This window comes from Vicugna pacos, chromosome 11 (assembly GCF_048564905.1).
Source record: "Vicugna pacos chromosome 11, VicPac4, whole genome shotgun sequence".
NCBI classification, from domain to species: domain Eukaryota; kingdom Metazoa; phylum Chordata; class Mammalia; order Artiodactyla; family Camelidae; genus Vicugna; species Vicugna pacos.
In genome coordinates this window covers 73,577,054-73,597,739 of record NC_132997.1, presented here as the reverse complement: position 1 = coordinate 73,597,739, position 20,686 = coordinate 73,577,054, and the positions used below count along the sequence as shown (strand labels likewise).

At 43.3% G+C, this 20,686-nt stretch overlaps 1 protein-coding gene across 1 annotated transcript in view; it reads right to left on the bottom strand.

Moving 5' to 3' along the window:
• DNTT (DNA nucleotidylexotransferase) overlaps positions 1–2,944 on the bottom strand; it is a 31,589-nt gene extending 28,645 nt beyond the window's left edge. Inside the window, exon 1 of the mRNA XM_006210578.3 lies at positions 2,742–2,944. Within this exon, the coding sequence (XP_006210640.1) occupies positions 2,742–2,944 (203 nt within the window). The remainder of the gene's footprint in view (positions 1–2,741) is intronic.
• Positions 2,945–20,686: the final 17,742 nt, after the last annotated feature.

Here is a 20,686-nt window from a genome sequence, read left to right as displayed (position 1 = left end):
ATTTTAAGAAGCAGCCTCCTATGCCACATGGAATGGCATGTCTTATGCAATATAACATAAATATTAATGAAGTCCAATCCAAATATAAAGATACAGTGCACATAGGCTGGAAAATGAAATAGCTCCAGAAAATTCAACACATCCAGGTATACCATTTCTAAGCTGTTTGTTCAGGTCCAGGTAAAGTAGGAATCAGAGTTTTCCTCAAATTTAATGCTCCTAGCAACCAAAGAATGTGCTAGAAACTATGGAGATTCCTGTCTGTTCCTGTCTATCAAAGCATATTTTTTTCTTAGCTCCTCTTTCTCTGAATCTTATATATCAAAAGGAGAGGTGTAGCCATCCCTATTGAGAAGTATCCTTTCTTTCAAAAAACAACTTCTTTAATTTTTATTTTAAAATGTATGCTTAGTTTTTTTTAATTGGAAAACACAGAGCATAGAAGCAGCCATATTCTCTCCCTATCACTCACCTCCCCAGAAAATAACCACTTACAACAATTTTATGGGTTTTCTTCTTGTCTTTGTCCTGTTTGTTTATATCATTTGACCTGGTTCACATTGTGGAGAGAGAGCCCGTTCCTTCGGGCTTTACTGTAAATGTCAATGGATCCAGCTAAGCAACAAGGAAACAACCACACTTTACATTTGTATAACTGTTTTAATTTACCCAAGTGCATTGACATCCATCACATTTGGTGTCACACCATATGGACAAGACCATTTATCAGGGCAGTAACATCAGAGAGGAGTGAGGGGGTCTTGCCCCACATCACATAGCTGGAAGGGTCAGAGGAAGAATTGGAAGTCTCTAGATTCATGATCTAGAGATTTTCCCCTATAATAGTTTCCATTGTCCTTTCCAATGGAAGTCTATATGACTATGTACGGAAATTCTGTTTGAGAGCTACTTCCTGTGGTTTATTTCTGTGCCATAAAACACATTTGTATTTAATGTGTCTTCTGAGCAGTCAGCCTGGGAACTTTGCCACCGTCACATCAGCAGCAGTTGGCTCCCCGTGCACCAGTTTCCTCTGTCGCCTGAACAGCTGGGCTCGGTCCCTGGCAGCAGGCATCTGGGGCACAAAGCTGCCTCTTGGCTCTCTTGCCAAAAGAAGAAACTTGCCTCCCGTCGTCTCTCCAAGTACCTGTCTCAGCCACCATGTGCATATTTGTGCCTGTAACTAAACTCGTCAGCCCTCTCTAGGAGTGTGGATGTTTCAACAGAGAGCTTTCTGTGTAAGTGGTAACTTGATCCTCCGGCTCTCACCTTCCTGCCTGGCCCAAATTTCTTAACCGCACACAGCAGCTGCGTATTTGCTAAGGCTTTTAATTTCTGCTTTTTCAATTTCCTTTCTTTTTTTCAATTTCGGTTTTTAGCCACTTCACCCATGTCATCTTTTCCCCCTCTAACTCCAACATTTCGTGTAAGTCTGTAAAATTGGGCAGACTCAACAATTAGGTGAAATCTATGATTTCATGGAAGAGATGTTAACCTAATATCCCAAAGAAGACAGGGGGTTAAAAAGAAAAAAAGAGGCAGGGGCTGGGGGAAGAACACCATGTAAAGATGTCAGATGAGAGAGACCATGGGAGACTCATGGATTTCTGAATGGGGCATTTTAGTAAAAATAATAAAATAATATGTTTCTGTGAGATTGACTCTTCATATGAATTACGGGTATTGTGAAAATTATCATATCTGATTATTGACTTTTGACAAATGTTTCTCTAGCAATTTGAAGCTGACATTTCATCAGGAAATGCTTGTCAGTTTAATTTTTAAACACCAAAGATTCTTTTTAAAATAAAAATTTATTTTCACATAGAATTCTTGTAGTTTTTCCTAAAAAAAAAATGTGGTCAACCTATTCCTTGGATAATCAAAGTCAAAGTCAGCCAATTGCATTAATCATCCTTTACTCATCTGAAGCCCTCTGGTAGTTCCGTCTGGAATGATTTATGCCAAGGTTTAATACCATTTGTGTCTGCATTTTATTTTGTCTTCTATTCCATCTAGTTGAGACCAGTGAAGAGCTTACATAGTTAGAAAAAGAGCAAGACTAATGCTGGGATGTGAGAGGGTTTGTGACTGAACCAGTCACAACACATGGTTGCTCCCACTGCCTTCTCCTCTGGGCTCTGAGCTCATCGCTCTGTGTGGTGTCCATCCCCCTTGGCAGAGCCGCCCTTGAATCTTTAACCAGCATCCCTCTCTCTACAAACCACACTCAGACTGCTGTTCAGAAAAGCATGATCAAAGCCACGTCTGGGTGCCTATGGTGAGCCAGCTACAGTCACTCACTCAGCCTTGCCCGTCACAAACACTGCTCACTCAGCACAGCCAGCACAACCAAACCTTTCTTTCTGCCACAAAGCAGTTGACAGTCTCTGATTGAACTCAGTGGTGCTTTTGTTCACCTTGGTCTATAGCAAACTTGAACTTTCCAACTCAGTTTCTATTTATCATCCTAAGATACCTCTCATCTTATAATCTCGAAAGGGCAAAAAAATTACCTTGTCTTTTAGTGCCAACTGGTTTCAATGAAATTGTATCACATCCCCACTCATCTTATTTTCCTTAGCTGACTGCCTCACATTGGTTCTTTGATTTCATTCCAGTTCTCCCAGTGGGAATATCACCTCTTGCGTATATGGAGGAAAACGCAGGTTCCTTGGGTTCCAAAGAAGCTGTTTGCAAAAGCCCTGCTTATTCACAAATGGGAATCCGTGATGTCTTACCTGAGCTCATTTTCAACCCTGAATCCTTTCCTTCGGGCCAGCTCCATGAGGAAGGTTCTACGGGTGGTCCCCATTTTCTTCTCCAAAATGAAGAGGACCAAATCCTGAAACTTGATGTCATGAGGTGGGGAGGCCACTGAGGCACCCACCTGCCTGGGTCTCTTCTTCCGGGGGCCTGAAGGGGCCATTTGCTGTGGATCCATGGGAAGAGGCTGCTGCCACTTCTGGCTGTGCCATCAAGTGGCATCTCCAGAAGTGACAGAGAGCCTGCTCCTCCTTCATCAAGAGCCCTGATGTCATCTCACCATCTCACTGGGCCCTGCCCTGCTGATGGCTTCCTGCTGAAGATCAATGGGGAATCTCTATCTCTGCTCAGTTCATCTGTCCTATATGGAGATCATGATGGAAATGGTAAATTAACTTTTACTTTCCTGTGCATAATCTCATCAGATCCTCATCAGGTGAGGAAGCATCACTCTTCCCATCTTATTAATTATCCAATTTATTTGTTAACGTACTACAGATCTGTTGCAAACCCTCTTGTCATTATTTCTGATGCTTCTTAAACTTCCCAACTTGCTTGCGTTTGCTTCCTCTCACAGACAAGCCTTGCAATACATTGAATTTCTGTAGTTTGCATGGGTGATATACATTGTGTGGTTGTTTTGATTTTTATATAAATGGCATTGTTATATTTCTCATTCTGCTGATCACCTTTTTAATTTTCACTCAGCACTATGTTTTCACATCCATTCACACTGCTCTGTGTTCTAATCTGTTGTCTCTAATTGCTCCATCGTATTTCAAGGTGGACATTTTAGCTATGCTGGAGCATTTTATGAGTGAGGAACAAAGGTTCAGTGTACTCAGGATCACAGTGTAAGGGACAGAACCAGATCTTGATTCAGATCTTGGGGTTCCAAATGTCCTGTATCTCAGCTGTTTCAGTAGACTAAAGTTGTCTGTTCAGAAGGCAAACAGTCTGTTATGCAAGCCTAAAATTGATCTTTTGGGATGGAATGGATGGACTTTGGGTGAGAATTACTGCCATAAAGAGACATTTTCATAATTTTATATGCAAAATAAAGTTAATGTCTTTCATCAACATACTTTCTTGATCTCGTTCCCCAAGCACCTCCTTTGTGGCTATGGTAAGCACCTATAAGCCTTAGCCGACTGAATCCTCACACCATCACTGTCTGGCAGGTCCTAGCATCCCTGCTGGGTTTAGCAACTTGCTCCAGGTCACAGAGCTACTAAATGGTCACAAGTAGGAAATGATTGAGCTAGTTTGATTCTGTTCGATGATAAAACCTGTGCTCTTAACTACCAAGAAGCATTCCTCTACATGTGTCTTCCCCAATAACAAATCTGAGCTCTGCTCATCCATGCTGCCATGTTTGAGACCGTTGCAACTTTCAGAAGTACATGAGCTCTTCACCATGACACCAGGGGAAACTGATGTGATAGCTGCCTTCAAGCATTTGCAAAGCTGTCCATGTTGCTCAAGGGGAAACGATCAAAAGTTCGAGTAACAGATTTAACTCTCTGCAAGTAAGAACTTTTTATTAACTAGGGCTATCTGAAAATAGAGAAGCCACATGGCACAGTGGGATATTACAGGTCATGAAAATTGTTCAAATAAAGTCCAAACAACTGTTTATTGAAATGTCCTACAAGAGATTCAAACAGCTGGTAAAGACCTTTACTGCAGCTCTGCCGGTCCAGGGTGCTGTGATTGCTTGTCAAAGATTAAAATCTGGGGATGAGATCCCCCTGTGGTCCTCACCGGTATGGTTTTGGTTACTGGAGTGCTGAATGCATCACATGAGAATGCAGTCTTAATTACCAACTGGCCCCACAGCATGGAGTAAGCAAGATTCTGGCAAGAATCTGGGATTGTTATATTCACCCACAGGGCCTGGCCAGAGGAAGAACCAGTGTGTCACCTAAAAGGTAAAGGGGATGGAGAAGTGCAGAGACGTGGCTGAGAGCTCAGGCTCTGACATCAGGCTGTCAGTACAAATCTCTTCGTCATTGTTTCAAAGCTGTGACCTTGAGCAAGTTGCTTCACTTCTCTAAGCCTCAGATTTCCCCAACTGTAAAATGAGGAGTAACGGAGGTAACACACAGGCCTGCTGAGAGGAATGCTCGGCACAGAGGAAGTACTTTAAATAAATGTCAGTTGGTAGTGACTTGGTGTTTTGCTTTTAGAGAAGTTCCAGTTTGATCTGAAATCAAACCTGTGTTTTATAAAGCTATTAAGTCATCAAAATATTATACTAACCACTCTTATTTAATTTGCTTTGAATCATTAGTATTGAAAAGATGACTATCAAAAATTAAATATGTGATGTGATGAAAAATAAAAATGATATGTGGTTATTAGGCTATTGTCTCTCAACCAAGAAGTCTCCCTTTCTATGCTCTGCTCTGTGAGGTTGGGGCTGGGACCGTGCAAACCCCATCTCTCATGTCAGCTGGCTCCATGTTAGACTCTGTCCGTAGTGGGCACTAGAGAGAGACTGCAAGACTGGAAAGAAGAGAAGGACCTGGTCCTTTTGGTTTGCTTGCTGATACTGTCAGGGTCTTCTCAGTAATGGTTCTTCACACTGGCATCTCCAATTTTTTTTAATCTTCCCCCACCCTACTCCACCTCCCCCCCCCCCATTAGACATCACTTCATCATACCCTTCACAGGTACCAACACTAGCCAGGAACATTTACCTCTCAGAGTTCTGCATGGATTTTTCTATGAACTCCTACGGCACCAGCAGCAGCAAGCTGCAGCCTTTCCTCAGAGATCTGCATTCCAGCTCCATGGGGACCACCTGCTTCAAACTTACAAATTTCAACAATTCTTGCTCTACCTCTTTGTTCCTGCAGCCCTAGGGGTGGGACATGCTTCCTGCAGTTACTCTGAGTTATCTCAGTGTTTTCATTTCATTTTGTAGCCCTCTGATGCCTGTAAAACAAATCCCCGGTGATAAATTCTCTTTGTTGAAATGCTTAGTGTGTTTTCCTTTTTCCTAACTGGACCCTGACTGATACGTTGTCCAATGAAAGTGAGGGTGTAGGAGATGGAGACTCACCTATCCTGCTGGAGGCCTACTCATTCTATGGGGAAATCTGACATGAGTGTGAAAAAGTCTTTAAGATGTCCAAATTCCTTGACCCAGGATTTCAGTTTTTGTAGGAAAGAGTCACATGGATGTACTAAGATGTATGCACTATGACGTGAATCACAACTTTATCTGTGCAGGGACGTTTTTAAAAATACGAATGTCCAATAACAGGGGGATGATATAGTATGACAGAACACTATGCAGACACTAAAAATCAGGTCATATGAGAATATTAAATTAACATGGGTAAGTGATCACAATATAATGATTGTAAAATCAGTTTACAAAATAGTACTTACTGGATGACAACAATTTTGGCAGAGAAAACTGGAAAGGTGCATAGCAAGCCCAAGATTGTAACAGTGGGTGTCACTGGTTGTTGAGTTTAGGCAAGATTTCTATTTTTTTCTTTTCTACATTTTATAAATTTTCTACAATGAACATGAACAATCTTTGTATCCACAAAAACAAATGACTTTAAAAGTATTACCTTGAGTTGACACCATGTGGCCTTAGTGAGAAGCTGTGATTCAAAGACAGTAAGGTCGCTGGGAGTCAGCACAGGAATCCCAGTTCAGTGGAGGCTTGCCTGGCAGGAAGATATGATTTTTACATAAAACATGTGTTTGTCCCTCCCTTCTGTGCTGTAATTATCAGAACACATGTTCCTGTGCTGAGGACTGGAAGGGGCCATGTAACTCTGCCGGCTCTGGATAACTTACTGAAGCTGAATCTGGGGAGGGAGCTGGTGGCTTCCAAGTCCTTCCTCCTGCCTCTGAGGGTCCTTTCCAACATGACCTGTGCTCAGGTGACAGTTATGAGGGCTGAAGCCACCACCATGGCTTGGTGAAAGGGGGTATGAAATCCTGCAGCCTCACCTTAAAACTGGTTAAAACGGGTCTGAGTTCACTGACATCTCCTTGCTGTTTCAGCAATTAAATTAAATCATGCCCATGAAAATGCCTTGACTATCATGAAGCACTAGACAGAGGTCAATTTTTCCTATTACATCTCAGTGATGTTGCTGCTAATGGCAGGAATGAATTAATTTCTTCCTACTGAACCATCATTTTCTGGAGCTATTTGCACCAGATATCGAACACCGCCAGTCCAGTATTATTGATCAATAACCCCCAAATCTCAATGCTTTCACACGGCAAGTTAATTTTTCTCTCATGCTGTTTGTCGGTAGAGGGTTCGGTTCCACTCAAGACTTGGGCTGAGGGAGGCTTCATGTTTTTGTGCCTGTACCACCGGCTCAGCCATCTTGGTCACTGTGGCAGGAAAGGGGCACTGGGAGGGGGTTGTCTTGCATCCACAACTAAATACTTTGTCTCAGAAATAATCCACACATTAGCATTGGCCAGAGCTGGTCACACAGTCCCACCTGACTGCAGCAGGGCTTGGAAATGCAGGGGAGCACATGGGATTCGGGGGGAGTGCTCCGGTTCCTGCCGTGCCCGGGATCAAGCTACGTGCTGGCTGATGGCTGTGGAGACTCCTAGTCTAGGGGATGTTACCACATCCGCACTAATCCTGGGGCAGAGATTCAGGAGGACCAGAGCCCTGCCCTTCCCAGAGGAGAAGCTCCAAGAGACCACCCTGTACAATGGTCTGGCCATCTGGGCCCTTGCTAGAATCCCAAGCTGTGGCTGTGGTCCTGGAGACAAGAAGATCTGCTCCCCCTGAAATAACTCCACACCAACTGTTCCTTCTTTCAAGCATCATAGAGAAGGGAAGGTCCTTTACAGTGTCCACGGGCTATTCTCAGTTTGGGTCAGATGCCCTCCCTGCTCCCACAGTCTCCTGTGTCTCCTTGCCCAGAAGAGAACATGTTATCCTGTGTTGCAATGCTCTGCTCCCTTGTGTGTACCTTCCACTGGACTGTAAATCCTACTGGGGCAGATCTTGTAGGTTGTATTAACATCTGAATCCCCAGCACCTAACATAGCACCTTGTACAGCAGGCAACAGTAAATTTAGAATAAAGTAGAAATCAAATCTAACTTGGTGTTATTGTTAAGCTTTCATTCTCTTTGGATAACTATGATGTGAATCTTCTGCCATGTTCTCCCTTCTCTACCCTACAAGTTCCCACCTAAATGTCTCTTCAATGTGAGCAAGTAAAACGCAGTTGTAAAGGAGCCAGAATTCAACATCCAGACATTTATGAGCTGTGTGACCTTGGGTAAGTTATCAAACCTCTCTGTGCCTCAAACCACTCATCTGTGCAATGGGGGTTATAATGATTTCTATCTTATAGGTGGTTGTAAGGACTAAATAATTACTTCAAAGAGTCCCGGCAGGCAGCAAGCGCTAAGAAGTGTTCATTGTCATTATAATAGTTCAGTCTTGCCCCCTTCCCTCCCCTGTCCCCTCTGGTGTTCCCATACACTTGAGATGTATTTCTGTCAGAGTACATCCCACTGGCCTTTTGATTTCCCTAGACTCTTCCAAAAGTGGTGTCAGGTCCACAGAAGAACAGACCCAGGATCTCAGTGAGACTGGAAGAGTGTCCTGTAATGATTCCCAACAGAGGTTCTGGGTGACACCAGTCTCATGAAGTGTTCCCTGCAAAACCAAAATTTCTGTAGTGCATTAAGGGAAACCAGACAAACTTTATGTGTGTTAGAACATTAAAGACTTTGGGAAGCCTTGCAGTAAAGAAACCTGGTTAACTTTGTTGGCCCAGTGTATTCCCAACTTGCTTGTATTGTTTGTTTGTTTTCTAGAACACTTAGCGCACCTTGTTGAACACCACGAGTGCTGACAGTTACGTACGCCCTTAGCCTGGGGCTTGGCATGAGAGCAGCCTGGTAACCACCTGCCACTCAGCAGGTGTGTGATCTTGGGCAAGTCACTTCACTTGTGGGATTCTCAGCTTCCGATTTATAAAACGGCAGTGACGGTGCCAACTTCATTGCATTGTAAGTGATGAATAAGACACCATGAACATAGCCACCTGGCTCAGGGTGGCTGAGGCTCGGTCCCTATCCTGCCCTCCCCTGGGTCTGCCATTCCCGGGTGCTGGAGGCACAGCCCGTGGTCCTGGCTCGGGTGGGTGATGACAGCACACCTGGCCACTGGCCGCCACGCTCGGGTGTCTATGCCGCTGCTGCTTTTCTTCGTTTAATAATGATTGATTTTTCCACTTGGGGAATACTTGGTATCCAAGTGATCAATCTTAGAGACCCTTATTGAGTGTGAGTGTCTGGGGCAGGAAAGAAAGGAGAGGGCTGCAGGTAGAGATGAGAAGAGAAGTGGGCTTCTTCCCGTCACCAGCCATTATTTTTCTCCCCAGAAGTCCTGTTGTTCTTCCGTTTATGTGCATTAGAAAAAAGTCAGTTTGAGAGAGAAAACTTCTGCTTCCGGCAGTTTTATTTTCTTTAATATCAAAAGTCTTGTATCATCTACTCATTTCAAGCTGTAGCTCTGGGAACTCTGCCATCTTCAAATGTGCAGGCAGGGTTTTGTTTTGGTTTGGTTTCTTACCAGCTTCCTCTGCTGCCTGAACAGCTGTGTTTGGTTCTTGGCAGCAAGTGTTTTCTGGAGCTTAGAACTGCCTCCTTGGGAAAACTTGCAGAGTTTCTTGAATGGCAAAAATCTTGGAAAATTTGCTTCTTGCCACTGAGAAGCAATCCATAGCTTTGTATTCTTGATGCCAATAAATGCAAGAAAATTAAATATTTTAGTTATAACTTGAGGTTTCACCTTCATCTACCAGGTGAGAAATGATGACAAGAGCAAGGGAATTGAGGGAACACAGCAGCTTACTTGTAACTTCTAGTCTTTCTTCAAAAATATTTATTCAAGTCCAGCTGTACACAAAGTGGTGGGTCGAAGTGTCAGCGTCAAGCATGGAGGTGAGAAAGCACAGGTATTTGCCTCGAGGGAGAGCTTGAATAGAAGAGCTGGGATTTTACTGGCAAAGCTGTGGGAGCTGTTGAAGGTGTTCGAGCAAAGGCAGAATGTGATGAAAGGGAACCTCAGGAAAACCAGCCAGGCGGTAATGCATGGGGCGAATCGGACAGGGAGAGAGAAGGGAAGGAACTGGGAGAGGGCTGGAATAAGCCAGGCGGGAGGCAACCACAGACTGCGCGCTGGGACAGCAGGGGAGAATCTGCGCAGAGCCTGAAGTGCGTGGCAGGCCCTGGTGACCGTGCTGTTGGCCACGGGTGGGTGGCCCGGGGCCAGCAATGGCTGCTGGGCCCCCGGGGAAGCCCTCCAGTGCTGCCCGCACCCGGGGTTTCCCAATCTTTATCTCCAGCCCAGCCCGCTCCCTCCAATGCCTGGTGCATTTAGGTTCCTCTTATGGGTCTTACTCAAAATGCCTAAAACAGAACTCCTCATCCTCACACCCCAAACTGCTCCTCCACCTCTCTCCCCAGATCCTTCTCACTCTCTCCTTCTCACTCGGTGGTGTTTCCAAGGTAACCAGTAACATCACTATCCCCTCTGGATTGCAAACCAGAAAGAAGCACAGGAGTCTGCCAGGAAGCCGGGAGTGTGTGAATGTTTAACAGTCAGCTCTCAGAGTTCCAGAACATTTAACCTTTGGTTCTTGTCGGCTGGCACTAGCTGGCTCCAATACATCACTGTGATCTAAGTCACTAGATCAGCTTCATTTCCAGTGAACTGGGGGAATCTGGCCTGATTTTTTGCTCCTACCTTCAGGAAATCTATAATTTATTTAACTGAGAAGTTGCTGACAGAATCGTACTACGATGGTGGAGCAGAAATGGTGGTCATCTGTAAAGAGGTCAGGCTCAGTGAAGTCCCTGAACATTTGTCCTCACTCTCACTCTTCAGAGCACGCTGGAGGATATTTAACTTGCCCCTCTTACAGTCTCCTGCTGGAGGAATTCCGAGGAGAGAGGGGAAGGAAGAGGCAGGAATGACGCTCACAGAGGACAGAGCCTGTCCACGGCCAGGAGGGAAGCGCCAGCTCTCTGAGAGCGCGACAGCCTGAGCTGGCATTAGGAAGCCACACAGAGCTTCTGAGCAGAACAGTGTCAGGAACAGGTCAGCCCAGCAGAGACGTGTACAATAGTCTAGGAAGGGGGGACAGCTGGGAGATGTGGAGACCAAAGGAGAGAGCTGGTAGAAGCCCAGACTGGGGTTACTCGTTCATTTATTTGCTCATCATTCATTTGCAAGTATTTTACTGTGTGGCTATGTTACAGGCGCTATTCTACACAACAAGAATACGGAGTGAATAAAGCAGGCTATCCCAGCCCTCATGGAATTTACATTCTATGAGAGGGAAACAAACAATAAATATAACAGATAGGCTTGAGCAGGCCAGATGGTCATAAGTGCTGTGGAAGAATAAAGGGGACATGGCAGGGCTGACAGGCAATTTTAAGTCAGATCATCAGAAGGCTTCACTGAGGAGGTGACATTTGAGCAAAGAGCTGAAAGAAGCTAATGACAGTAGGAATGGAGACGAGGGGTAAATGTGACAGGCCAAGGAGGCAAATCCTAAAGAAACAACCTTAAAAAGACAATCTAACAATCAATTAGACAGTGATTTGGAAAACAATAGGACCCTAACCAAAATTGTACAATGTATAGAATTAAACCAAACTTGGAATGTGTTTGACCTTTTTGGTTTGAAAAGAATCAGTTGAATTTTTCAGTTATTCTTTACTGGATTTTATGGGGCAAATATTATGCTACAGTAGAATTTGTAACTCTAGGCGTCTGAGAAGGTCTTACATCAAAGTGAAATGAATAGCAAACCCCGGCTGATGATACTGATATCGTTCAAATTCCCCGACTGCTCCTTGTCCCTTAGGAATGGGCCATTCCCCGTCTCCTGCTGTCAACATGCATGTACCACCAAGGTCACCACTACCCCTGCAGTGGGTGCTGTGGTGTGCTGCTGCCTAGAGCCCCCCTCAGGGCTGAGGCACCCATTTCCTCTGCTGCTGGGAGTGTTGCCAGCTGATGGCTCAATGCCAAAGGGAGCCACCTGGCCTGAGGTCAGGACCCTTTCTGGGGACAGCTGCATCCAACTCCTGGTGGGGGAGGGTTATGAAGGCCATCTTGTTTCAAGGGGTGACAATTCTGAAGGAGCCCCCCGCCCAGTTCCAGAGTACCCTGTGGGATTGGCTGAGTCCTATGTTGTGACTGCACGGTGGACAACTGTGCCCCCTACCCTGTACCTAGTCCCCTTCCTTCACCCCCACACAGAGCTGATCCCAAGGGCATCCCCAGCAGACTTCCCGCACACGAATTCCCATTTCATGGCCAGCTTCCTGGGAGTTTGCCCTGAGAACACATCTCTGACACTTATCCTGATCCTAACTACCCTTCTTCATGTAGACACCTAGGTCATAACCTCCTTGAGGGCAAGGAGACTGTCCCTGACTTCTTTGTGTACTCTACAGAGCCTATGCACATAAGTGACAGTCCCTAATTACAGGTTTAAGAGCCCATTTCTGCTTTCATCCAGGAGACCAATGAGAATTGTGTGGATGACATACCCCTGGAACGCAGAAGAGAGCTCAGGCCCACAGATGTTTGTGCCAAACCATTTCTCTAAAGCTGGTTTTGCTGGCGATGCAACCAAAACCCACTCTTATTCCCTGCCAGGAAGTGAAAGTCTTTTATCACCACCTGGGAGGAAAAGGGGGTTCAACCACTCAGGCCCAGTAGAAACAACCTCACAGAGGTGAATATGGTATGAAACTCAATTCTTGATGCAACAACTTTGAGAAATTTATTTTGAATGTGTGCTTCTCAAAGAGAATAATGTAGAGGGTGAGGAGCAGAGACTCACTTTCAACATCACATTTCAAAATCTTTTTTCAGAAAGGTTTGTGAACAATCGTTCACTTTCAAAAAATAGAAAAAAAATCATATGCAATGTTTTAAAACTGTGGAGACAGTAGTTAAGCTTGTAGTTAGGTGCTAAATGGTGTGATTAAATTTAACCAAAATGTTTTAACTTGTATAAACTCTATGCTACTCTGGTGTAAGAGAGCCTGGCTCCTTTCAAAAGTTTTCTGAGGTAAGCAGGTTACTTGGTCTCAGAGAAAATAAACCTATGTTCTACTGGTAAGTCTGAGCTTTATTAGAAAAGGCAGGAGAGGGTCCAGAAGAAAGAACTTTGGCTGAAGGAAGAGGTTATCTTCAGACAGCTTAAGAGGAGGAGAGTTCCAGGAAAATGCAAGAAGAGGCTGGCAGCTCTGAGAAGAAAACTCAGTGAATTCTAGATGTGAGAGTCTCCTGGGGCATGGTGGATGTCTTAGTCAGCACAGGCTGCTATAACAAAAATATCGTAGACTGGGTGGCTTAAACGACAGAAATTTCTCTTTCACAGTTCTGGAGGCTGGGAAGTCCAAGATAAAGGTGCTGACCGATACGATTCCCAGGGAAGGCCCTCTTCCTGGTATGCAGACGGCCACCTTGTCATATCTTCATGTGGCAGAGAGAGAGAGATCGTGTCTTTTGTATCTCTTCTTATAAGGACTCTAATTCCACTTATGAGGGTTCCACCTTCATTAGCCCATGACCTAATGGGCTCCCAAAAGCCTTACCTCCAAATACCATCACAATGGAGATTAGAGCTTCAACCTGTGAATTTTGGGGCAACACAAACATTTCAGCCCATCACAGTGGGTAAAAAACAAAAGCGAAACCAAAATGCGTCATCTGTTACATGCATGCATTGTTACATACTTATTTTTTCTCTACTTAGGACTTTGGTTATGACCCTGGCTACACGATAGAACTACCTGAGCTTCTAAAATCTCAAGGACCAGGCTCCACCCCAGACTAACGGAATCTGAATCTCGGGGTGGGGTGGGGGTGACTTTGGGCATCCGTGTTTTTAACAAGCTCCACCGTCACCCGCCTGTGCTGCCAAGGTTGAGAAACTGCTGGCTTAGAATTTCGTGTGTGTGGCCGCCATTGCTAACTCTATTTTGTCCTCCTTTATAAATAGCTAAAAAGATAGAGAGACGTAGACTCCTTCCCTACTCCTTTTTGGTGTTTAGATTTGCTTAGTGAAATCATTACTTTCTTAATTGGTAGAACATTTTCCTCACTATTCTGGACAAGTCAAATTTGCACCAACCAGCACTTGCCCAAGGGCATCGCGAAGCAGGACGTCGGCAGAAGGCACTGCCCCGCTTTGAGCACTAGCTGCACTTCGTCACCACCCCATGAGACGATGTTCCAGATGCCACAAAGACCCACGGTCACATGCTTCTGCCATATGCCCAGGCACCATCTTGGAGGGTGTTACATTTCTGTGAGTTTTCCAAGGAGAAACTGAGTTACCTGATTGGGACAGTTTAAATTCTTGGATTGAACCAAAATGGCCAGATGGGACTAAATTTTAGTTCTTTCCCCACATTTCAGCAAGAAAAAAGAAAATCAGCTCTTCTATAGACAAAATAACAAAGCTCACATTTTCTCTGTACACATAAGGCAAGGTAAGCGATCTTGCACCCTGACACATGAGCTTATAAATCCATCCGCATGTGCCTGTGTATATATACATACATCCACACACTGTAGACCGAGAACTTAGAAGCACAGGCCAGCGGGGGCAGCACCTGGCACCGTCTGGGATTCTGGTGGCAGAGAAGGAATACCAGCTTCTTGGAGGCAAATCCTGACATGCACGTATGGGAAATGCTGCAAAATGAAACCCATCAGCAATGCCATTGACAAGCCAGTTTGCCTAGGAACTGCTGTCATCACTCAGTGAGCTGGCCAGAGTCCGCTGCCCCACGCATAGCAGTTCTAGTTGTCACCATTTGGTGTCACTATTTTCTATCTTAAAACATCTCTGGGTTGTAAAGCAAAATTCCTGTTGCAGAAAGTCTGGAGCATTTGATTGTGAGTAAATTACCTTATTTAAAAATTTTAAAATAGTCTTCCAGCAGTTTCTCAATCTGGGCAGCACACGCTAACTGCGAAGCTGGTGAAAAAACACACGGATGCCCAGCGCCACTGCCACCCTCTGAGATTCAGTTTCCACTAGTCTGGGATGGAGCCTGGTTCCTGATATTTTAAAATCTCAGGTAGTTAGTTCTATTGTGCAGCCTGGGCTGTGAACCAAAGTTCTAAGTAAATAACAAATATTTATGTAACTATGTACGCATGGGCCACACAAACAATATTTTTTTGGTTTTGCTTTCGTTTTTTACCCATTGTTACAGGCTCAATGTTTGTCTGTCTCTGAAATTCACTCCTTCATTTTCTGCTTTGTCATTTTTTTTCCTTTTGTGCAGAAAAAGAGCAGCATCCTCTTTATCTACAAAGGAGACCATAGGATTACACCACTCATTTATTAGACCAACATATGTTGAAGAGCAGCACTATGTAACATGGGTCCCTCCTCTTACAGAGCTTTTGGGGTTCCAGCATAAACTGGGCAGAGGCAGCCACTGGAGGCAGCAGTTCTGTAAGGAAAGAGTCCAGCTCTGGATTTGAGTCTGGCTTTGCCATTTAGCAGCTGTGTGGCCTTGAGCAAGAGACTTAACCTCTCTGAGCCTAGTCTCCTCATATATAAAACATGTATAATAAACATCCAGTTTGTCATGAAAATTAAAGGTTTTACTTGCACTCACGGGTACTTATTGAATGTCTGTTTAAAATATAGGTAGAGGCTGCTCTGGTCTCATGGTCCTCCAGCTCTGGTGCTGTGCAATAGCCTGGGATTTGGAGCCCAGTCTAAACTCCATCATTTACATCTGATGACATGTAAGTAACTGAAATACTCCAAATGTGCATTTAAATTATTATAGATATTGACCATCTGGAAATTGTTCTCCATTGAGGATGTACTAATTTACACTTGTATTTAACACCATTTCCTCACACTGTTAACACACAATGCATTATCAGATATTATTCGGGATCTTTGTCAATCTGACATATGACAAAAGGTTATCTCAGTAGAGTCTGCATTTGCATTTCCTTTAACATAAGTGAGTTTATGAATCTTTTGCATCTATTTAAGGGCTATGTCTATTTCTATAAACCACCTATTTATACCTTTGGTCTATTTCTATTGGGTGTATTGGATTCTTCTTACTGTCTTGTGGGATTCGTTTCCATATTACAAAATTAGCCCTTTTCCTGCATGTAAGTTGCAAACACTTGCCCTAGTTTGTCCTCTGACTTTTGATTTGGTTAATGCTGGTATTTTTCAAACATATAGTTTTTTTTTAATGTAGTCTTTATCTCAAACTTATCTTTTATGACTTCTGTGTGTTTTTTTGGTTGTTGTTTTTTTAACTTTTTTTATTGCTTTATAATAATTTTACAATGTTGTGTCAAATTCCAGTGTACAACACAATTTTTCAGTTACAGGTGAACATATATATATTTATTGTCACATTTTTTTCTCTGTGAGCTACCATAAGAGTTTTTATATATTTCCCTGTGCTACACAGTATAATCTTGTTTATCTATTCTACATTTTGAAATCCTGGTCTATCCCTTCCCACCCCCAGCCCCCTTGGCAACCACAAGTTTGTATTCCATGTCAATGAGTCTGTTTCTGTTTTGTATTTATGCTTTGTTTGTTTGTTTGTTTGTTTTAGATTCCACATATGAGCGATCTCATATGGTATTTTTCTTTCTCTTTCTGGCTTACTTCACTTAGAATGACATTCTTCAGGAGCATCCATGTTGCTGCAAATGGCGTTATGTTATTGGTTTTTATTGCTGAATAGTATTCCATTGTATAAATATACAACATCTTCTTTATCCAATCATCTGTTGGTGGACATTTAGGCTGTTTCCATGTCTTGGCTATTGTAAATAGTGCTGCTATGAACACTGGGGTGCAGGTGTCATTTTGGAGTAGAGTTCCTTCTGGATATATGCCCAGGAGCAGGATTCCTGGGTCATATGGTAATGATTTCTGTGTTTTTTCTCATATTTAGCCCTTTCCCACTCTGAGGCTCTAAAACGGTAAAAAAAAATCCCATGTTCTCTTTTAGGGTTTTTTAATGGTTTTATTTTCATGTTTAAATCTTTAATCTGCTTGGAATTTATTTTTGTGTACAAAGTAAGATATTGGATCCAAGTTTCTTTTCCTCCAAGAGGCTTTTCAGTTGTCCCAGATCTTTTTATTAAATAATCCATATTTTCTCCACTGATTTGGAACCTACTTAGGTTTTGAAAGAAGGTCAGTGACTTCTAAATTTGACAGCAGGAGGATGTCCAAGCTGCAGAACTTTAGACGAGGCTCTTAGCTCTTACCGAATTGTGTCTCTTGTCATTTGGAAAAAGAAGAAATAAATGTGCATTGATCTGAAAATTTAGTTCAACAAATAGCTGTGTGGGAGAGTGGAAAGAACATGGGCTCAGAAAAACCTGACTTCACTTCTCCTGTTGCATAATTGTGGGTAAGTCACTTAACTGCTCTGCTCCTCAGCTTTATCCTCTGTAAAACGGACCTAAGAATAGATGCTAAACATAGCACCTGTATCATACATAGTGTGACGTTCAAGTGTGTTAATATATGCAAAAGAGCTTTATAAATTATAAAGGGCTATAGGCATATTCGTTGTTTGAATTTTTACAAGTACAGCATTGGTACAGCATTACCTGTTGACTTGGGCAACAAAACTCTACATTTTTGAATTTATCAACTTCCTTGAAATCCTTCCATTTTTTGGAAATAGTTAACTTTTTTCTCCTTGCTGGTGAGCATTTTGGGTTTGCTGACTTTTGTCTTGACAGTATCTGAGCCAGAGGAGGTAGTGAAAGGAAGAGAAGGGAAGACTAGGAAGTTAGAATCACCCATTCGGTTTTGAGGGAGAAAGAGGTGAATCTGCTTGGAGGAAAGAGGGAGATTTGATGGAGGGACAGAAAACAGGGAGACTCAGAGGGAGAGTGAAAGAGCTTACCTGCAATCTTATAAATTTAATTATTTCCTAGAAAATGTTAAAATTTTCTGTTTCATAATTTAATTTACAAGAAGGCAGTACAAAATAGAAGCTAAGAGTCTGGTAGTGCAGTGGTCGAATCAAAGTCCCTCCTCTTTTCAGCAGGCCCAGTTTCCTCATCTTTGAAGCAGCGATACTTATATATACATTCCTCATGGTCATGTGAGACTCAATCAGGGATGGCAGTGGGCCGTTGAATAGAAGCGTAAATGTCATAACGGTGGACTTTTTGAAATGCAGCAGAATCTGTCTGCAACCAATCCTGCTGGAAGCAGGTGCAACTGGAGTCCAGGCAATCACACCTCCCCATCTCGCCGACAAATGTCCCTCCCCGCTTTGAAACCAGCAGAAGTCTGGGCAGAGAAAGGTGCTACCAATATCCCATCAAGTTTGCAAGAAAAGGCAAGAGACAATGACTCCATCATCACAAGGGGAAGGCAGACTGCTCAGGAGAACAAGGGGTGGGGCCACTGGATGGGGATTTAAAAGGGAGGCATCCATGAGACCAACGGAGGAAGGACCAGGAGAGAATGAAATCACCATTCAGGTTGCAGCTATGGGACACTTAATGAAGAAAATGTGACTATGATATAATTTGTTGGAACCAGAGAAATCTATTCTTCAGCTGTAAACTTGGCTTTATCAGGTGTTCTGTCAATCTGTGATGTGGTGGCTGAGTGTGACCATGGTTCCCAACATGCACAGCCCTTCCATAAACACAGTTACAAAGGCTTCTACCCCCAGGGGAAAGGCGACTTCAAAATTCCTTCCATGTTTAACACATTTTGAGCATATTAAGTTCTGAAAAATTTGAAAACAGGTCACCAAAAACGGCCCACTCATCAGTTGGTCCAGATGTTATAACGGATTACAGTATTTTCTCTTTGTCAGTTATTGTAAATAAGTGGATTCTCAGGAAGTATACTGGAAACCACCAAAGGATGTTGGCACTTTTTTATAAGGTCACATTATTACATTTTCAATGTACATTTTCTGGTTAATTCTGTACCAGCCTAGAGAAATGTGCATTTGTCTGTGTGTGTGTGCTCTCAGTAACAAAAGCTCCCAGTGGGCCAGTTCCACAGGGATAGGGTCCCAACAATCAGAGAAGCCCTACAACTGGTTTAATGCTCTGCTCTCACCCCGTCTTGAATGCTTAATTTTTGAACAAGGGGCCTCACATTTTCGTTTTGCATCGGATCTCAGAAAACATGTAGCCAATCCTGCTCACTACGAAATATTAGACTTTGTTCAAAACAGCAAACAAGCTTTAAAAACATGTTTGATTTGCCAGTTATCAGTATTTTTGTAAACACCTGCTGTTTAAGTATATATAAAAGTACATGCTAATGCTCCCCAGGAAAAACGCTTCCTCATGCCAATGTATGTACAAATGATAAGAATCTTAGTAAACAGCAATAAATAAAAGGTTTTGAAAGGAAAAAAAACTATAGTTGAATTAATTTCTTTGGTTCAGGAGGATTAATTCTAACCACGTCATCTCCTCTAGCTGGAGGAAGTAGGAGAGAAATAAAGAGACTGAATAGAGAAGATCAATCAAGGGTGACGAAAAGAAACAGAGAGGAATTGGGGGTTGGAGAGTGAAATGAATCAAGAATGAAGCCCACTAGTCAACTTTCCACGGAAAAAAGCAATTCACATGTTCACCCTTTCTGACATGTGCATTATCTGATGATATTCCGACTTACCAGGGAGACAGACTGTGTGCTCTCTCGACTGTGTGGTTTTTAAATGTTTCTGTGTCTGGCTTGCTTCAAAGCCGACTAGAAACCTCATCTTGGTGATCTCTTTGGGTGACTGGACGCAAAGACAAACCAAGCTGTTCAGGTGGCTTTGATCTCTTAACTCTCCCAGTGCTTGGAGGTGCTTTATTGTTAGTCTCAACCTGAATTAGTAAAGTTTAAAAATAAGTTAACCTCTTTTCTTATACTGTGCAAATGTATACTTCTACCCCCTGAATTTTCCGCATTGCTATTTTAGTTTTTCAGCCCCAGCCATTTCTTTCACCAAGTTTCTAAAAAATGGATCTGTGTTTGCCAAAGAAATGATTCTGTTGCTTTAAGAAGGAAAAAAAAAGTTACACTTGGTCAGTCTGAAAAGGTAACACCTGGCACCCATATTTAGAAATTTTTAAACACACACACACACACACACACACGCCTTTAGCACTGAAGTGTGCAAAACATTACAGGAAGCTCATCACTTAAAAGCAGTTGAGTTCAATAATTTATTTGTAAGTTCGTTGTTTGGAACTTGAAAGCACTTTTCCCCACAGAAGCAAAGCTATAAATGGTGCTTTGGTCCCCAGGCTCAAAAGTCTGTTGCAGAAACGTCTGCTCTGGAGATGAAAATAGAAAACGACTCCCTGGCAATACAGTAACTGAGCCAAAGAGAAAAACTAACAAAGTTGAGAACTTGTTTGCTTTGAGTGCTTATGCTTGAAGAGGACTGACTGCATCTGAGGAGGTAGCAGAAGCAGCTGGGGATTCCAAGGTGCCCGTGGGTCATCTCTATGGCCCAGGCTCTTTGCATGTTCAGTTTAAAGCCTCAGTGTTCTTTGCCCCCATGCAAGGGTGCACCCCACCGTGCTTTGGTGCAAATCCTATGGTCGGGTTCTACTTTTGGCTCAGGATAGAAAAGAGAGCAAGAAAGGAAGAGAAATTTTCCTGAGGTATCTAGGCTATTGGAAAGAAGTAAGAACGGGTAAGTGAAGCTGGCTGACCTAGTGGTACCACAACTCACACTGTTCCTGGGGATCGAAAGTCCCATTTGTGCTCCTCCTGCCACACAGAACTTCCTACTTGTATGGAAAGCTCCAGCTCACAAGTCCTCTTCTCTGGGGAGCTGCTCCCATTTTCCTAACTTCCCCACTAGCTCTCAGC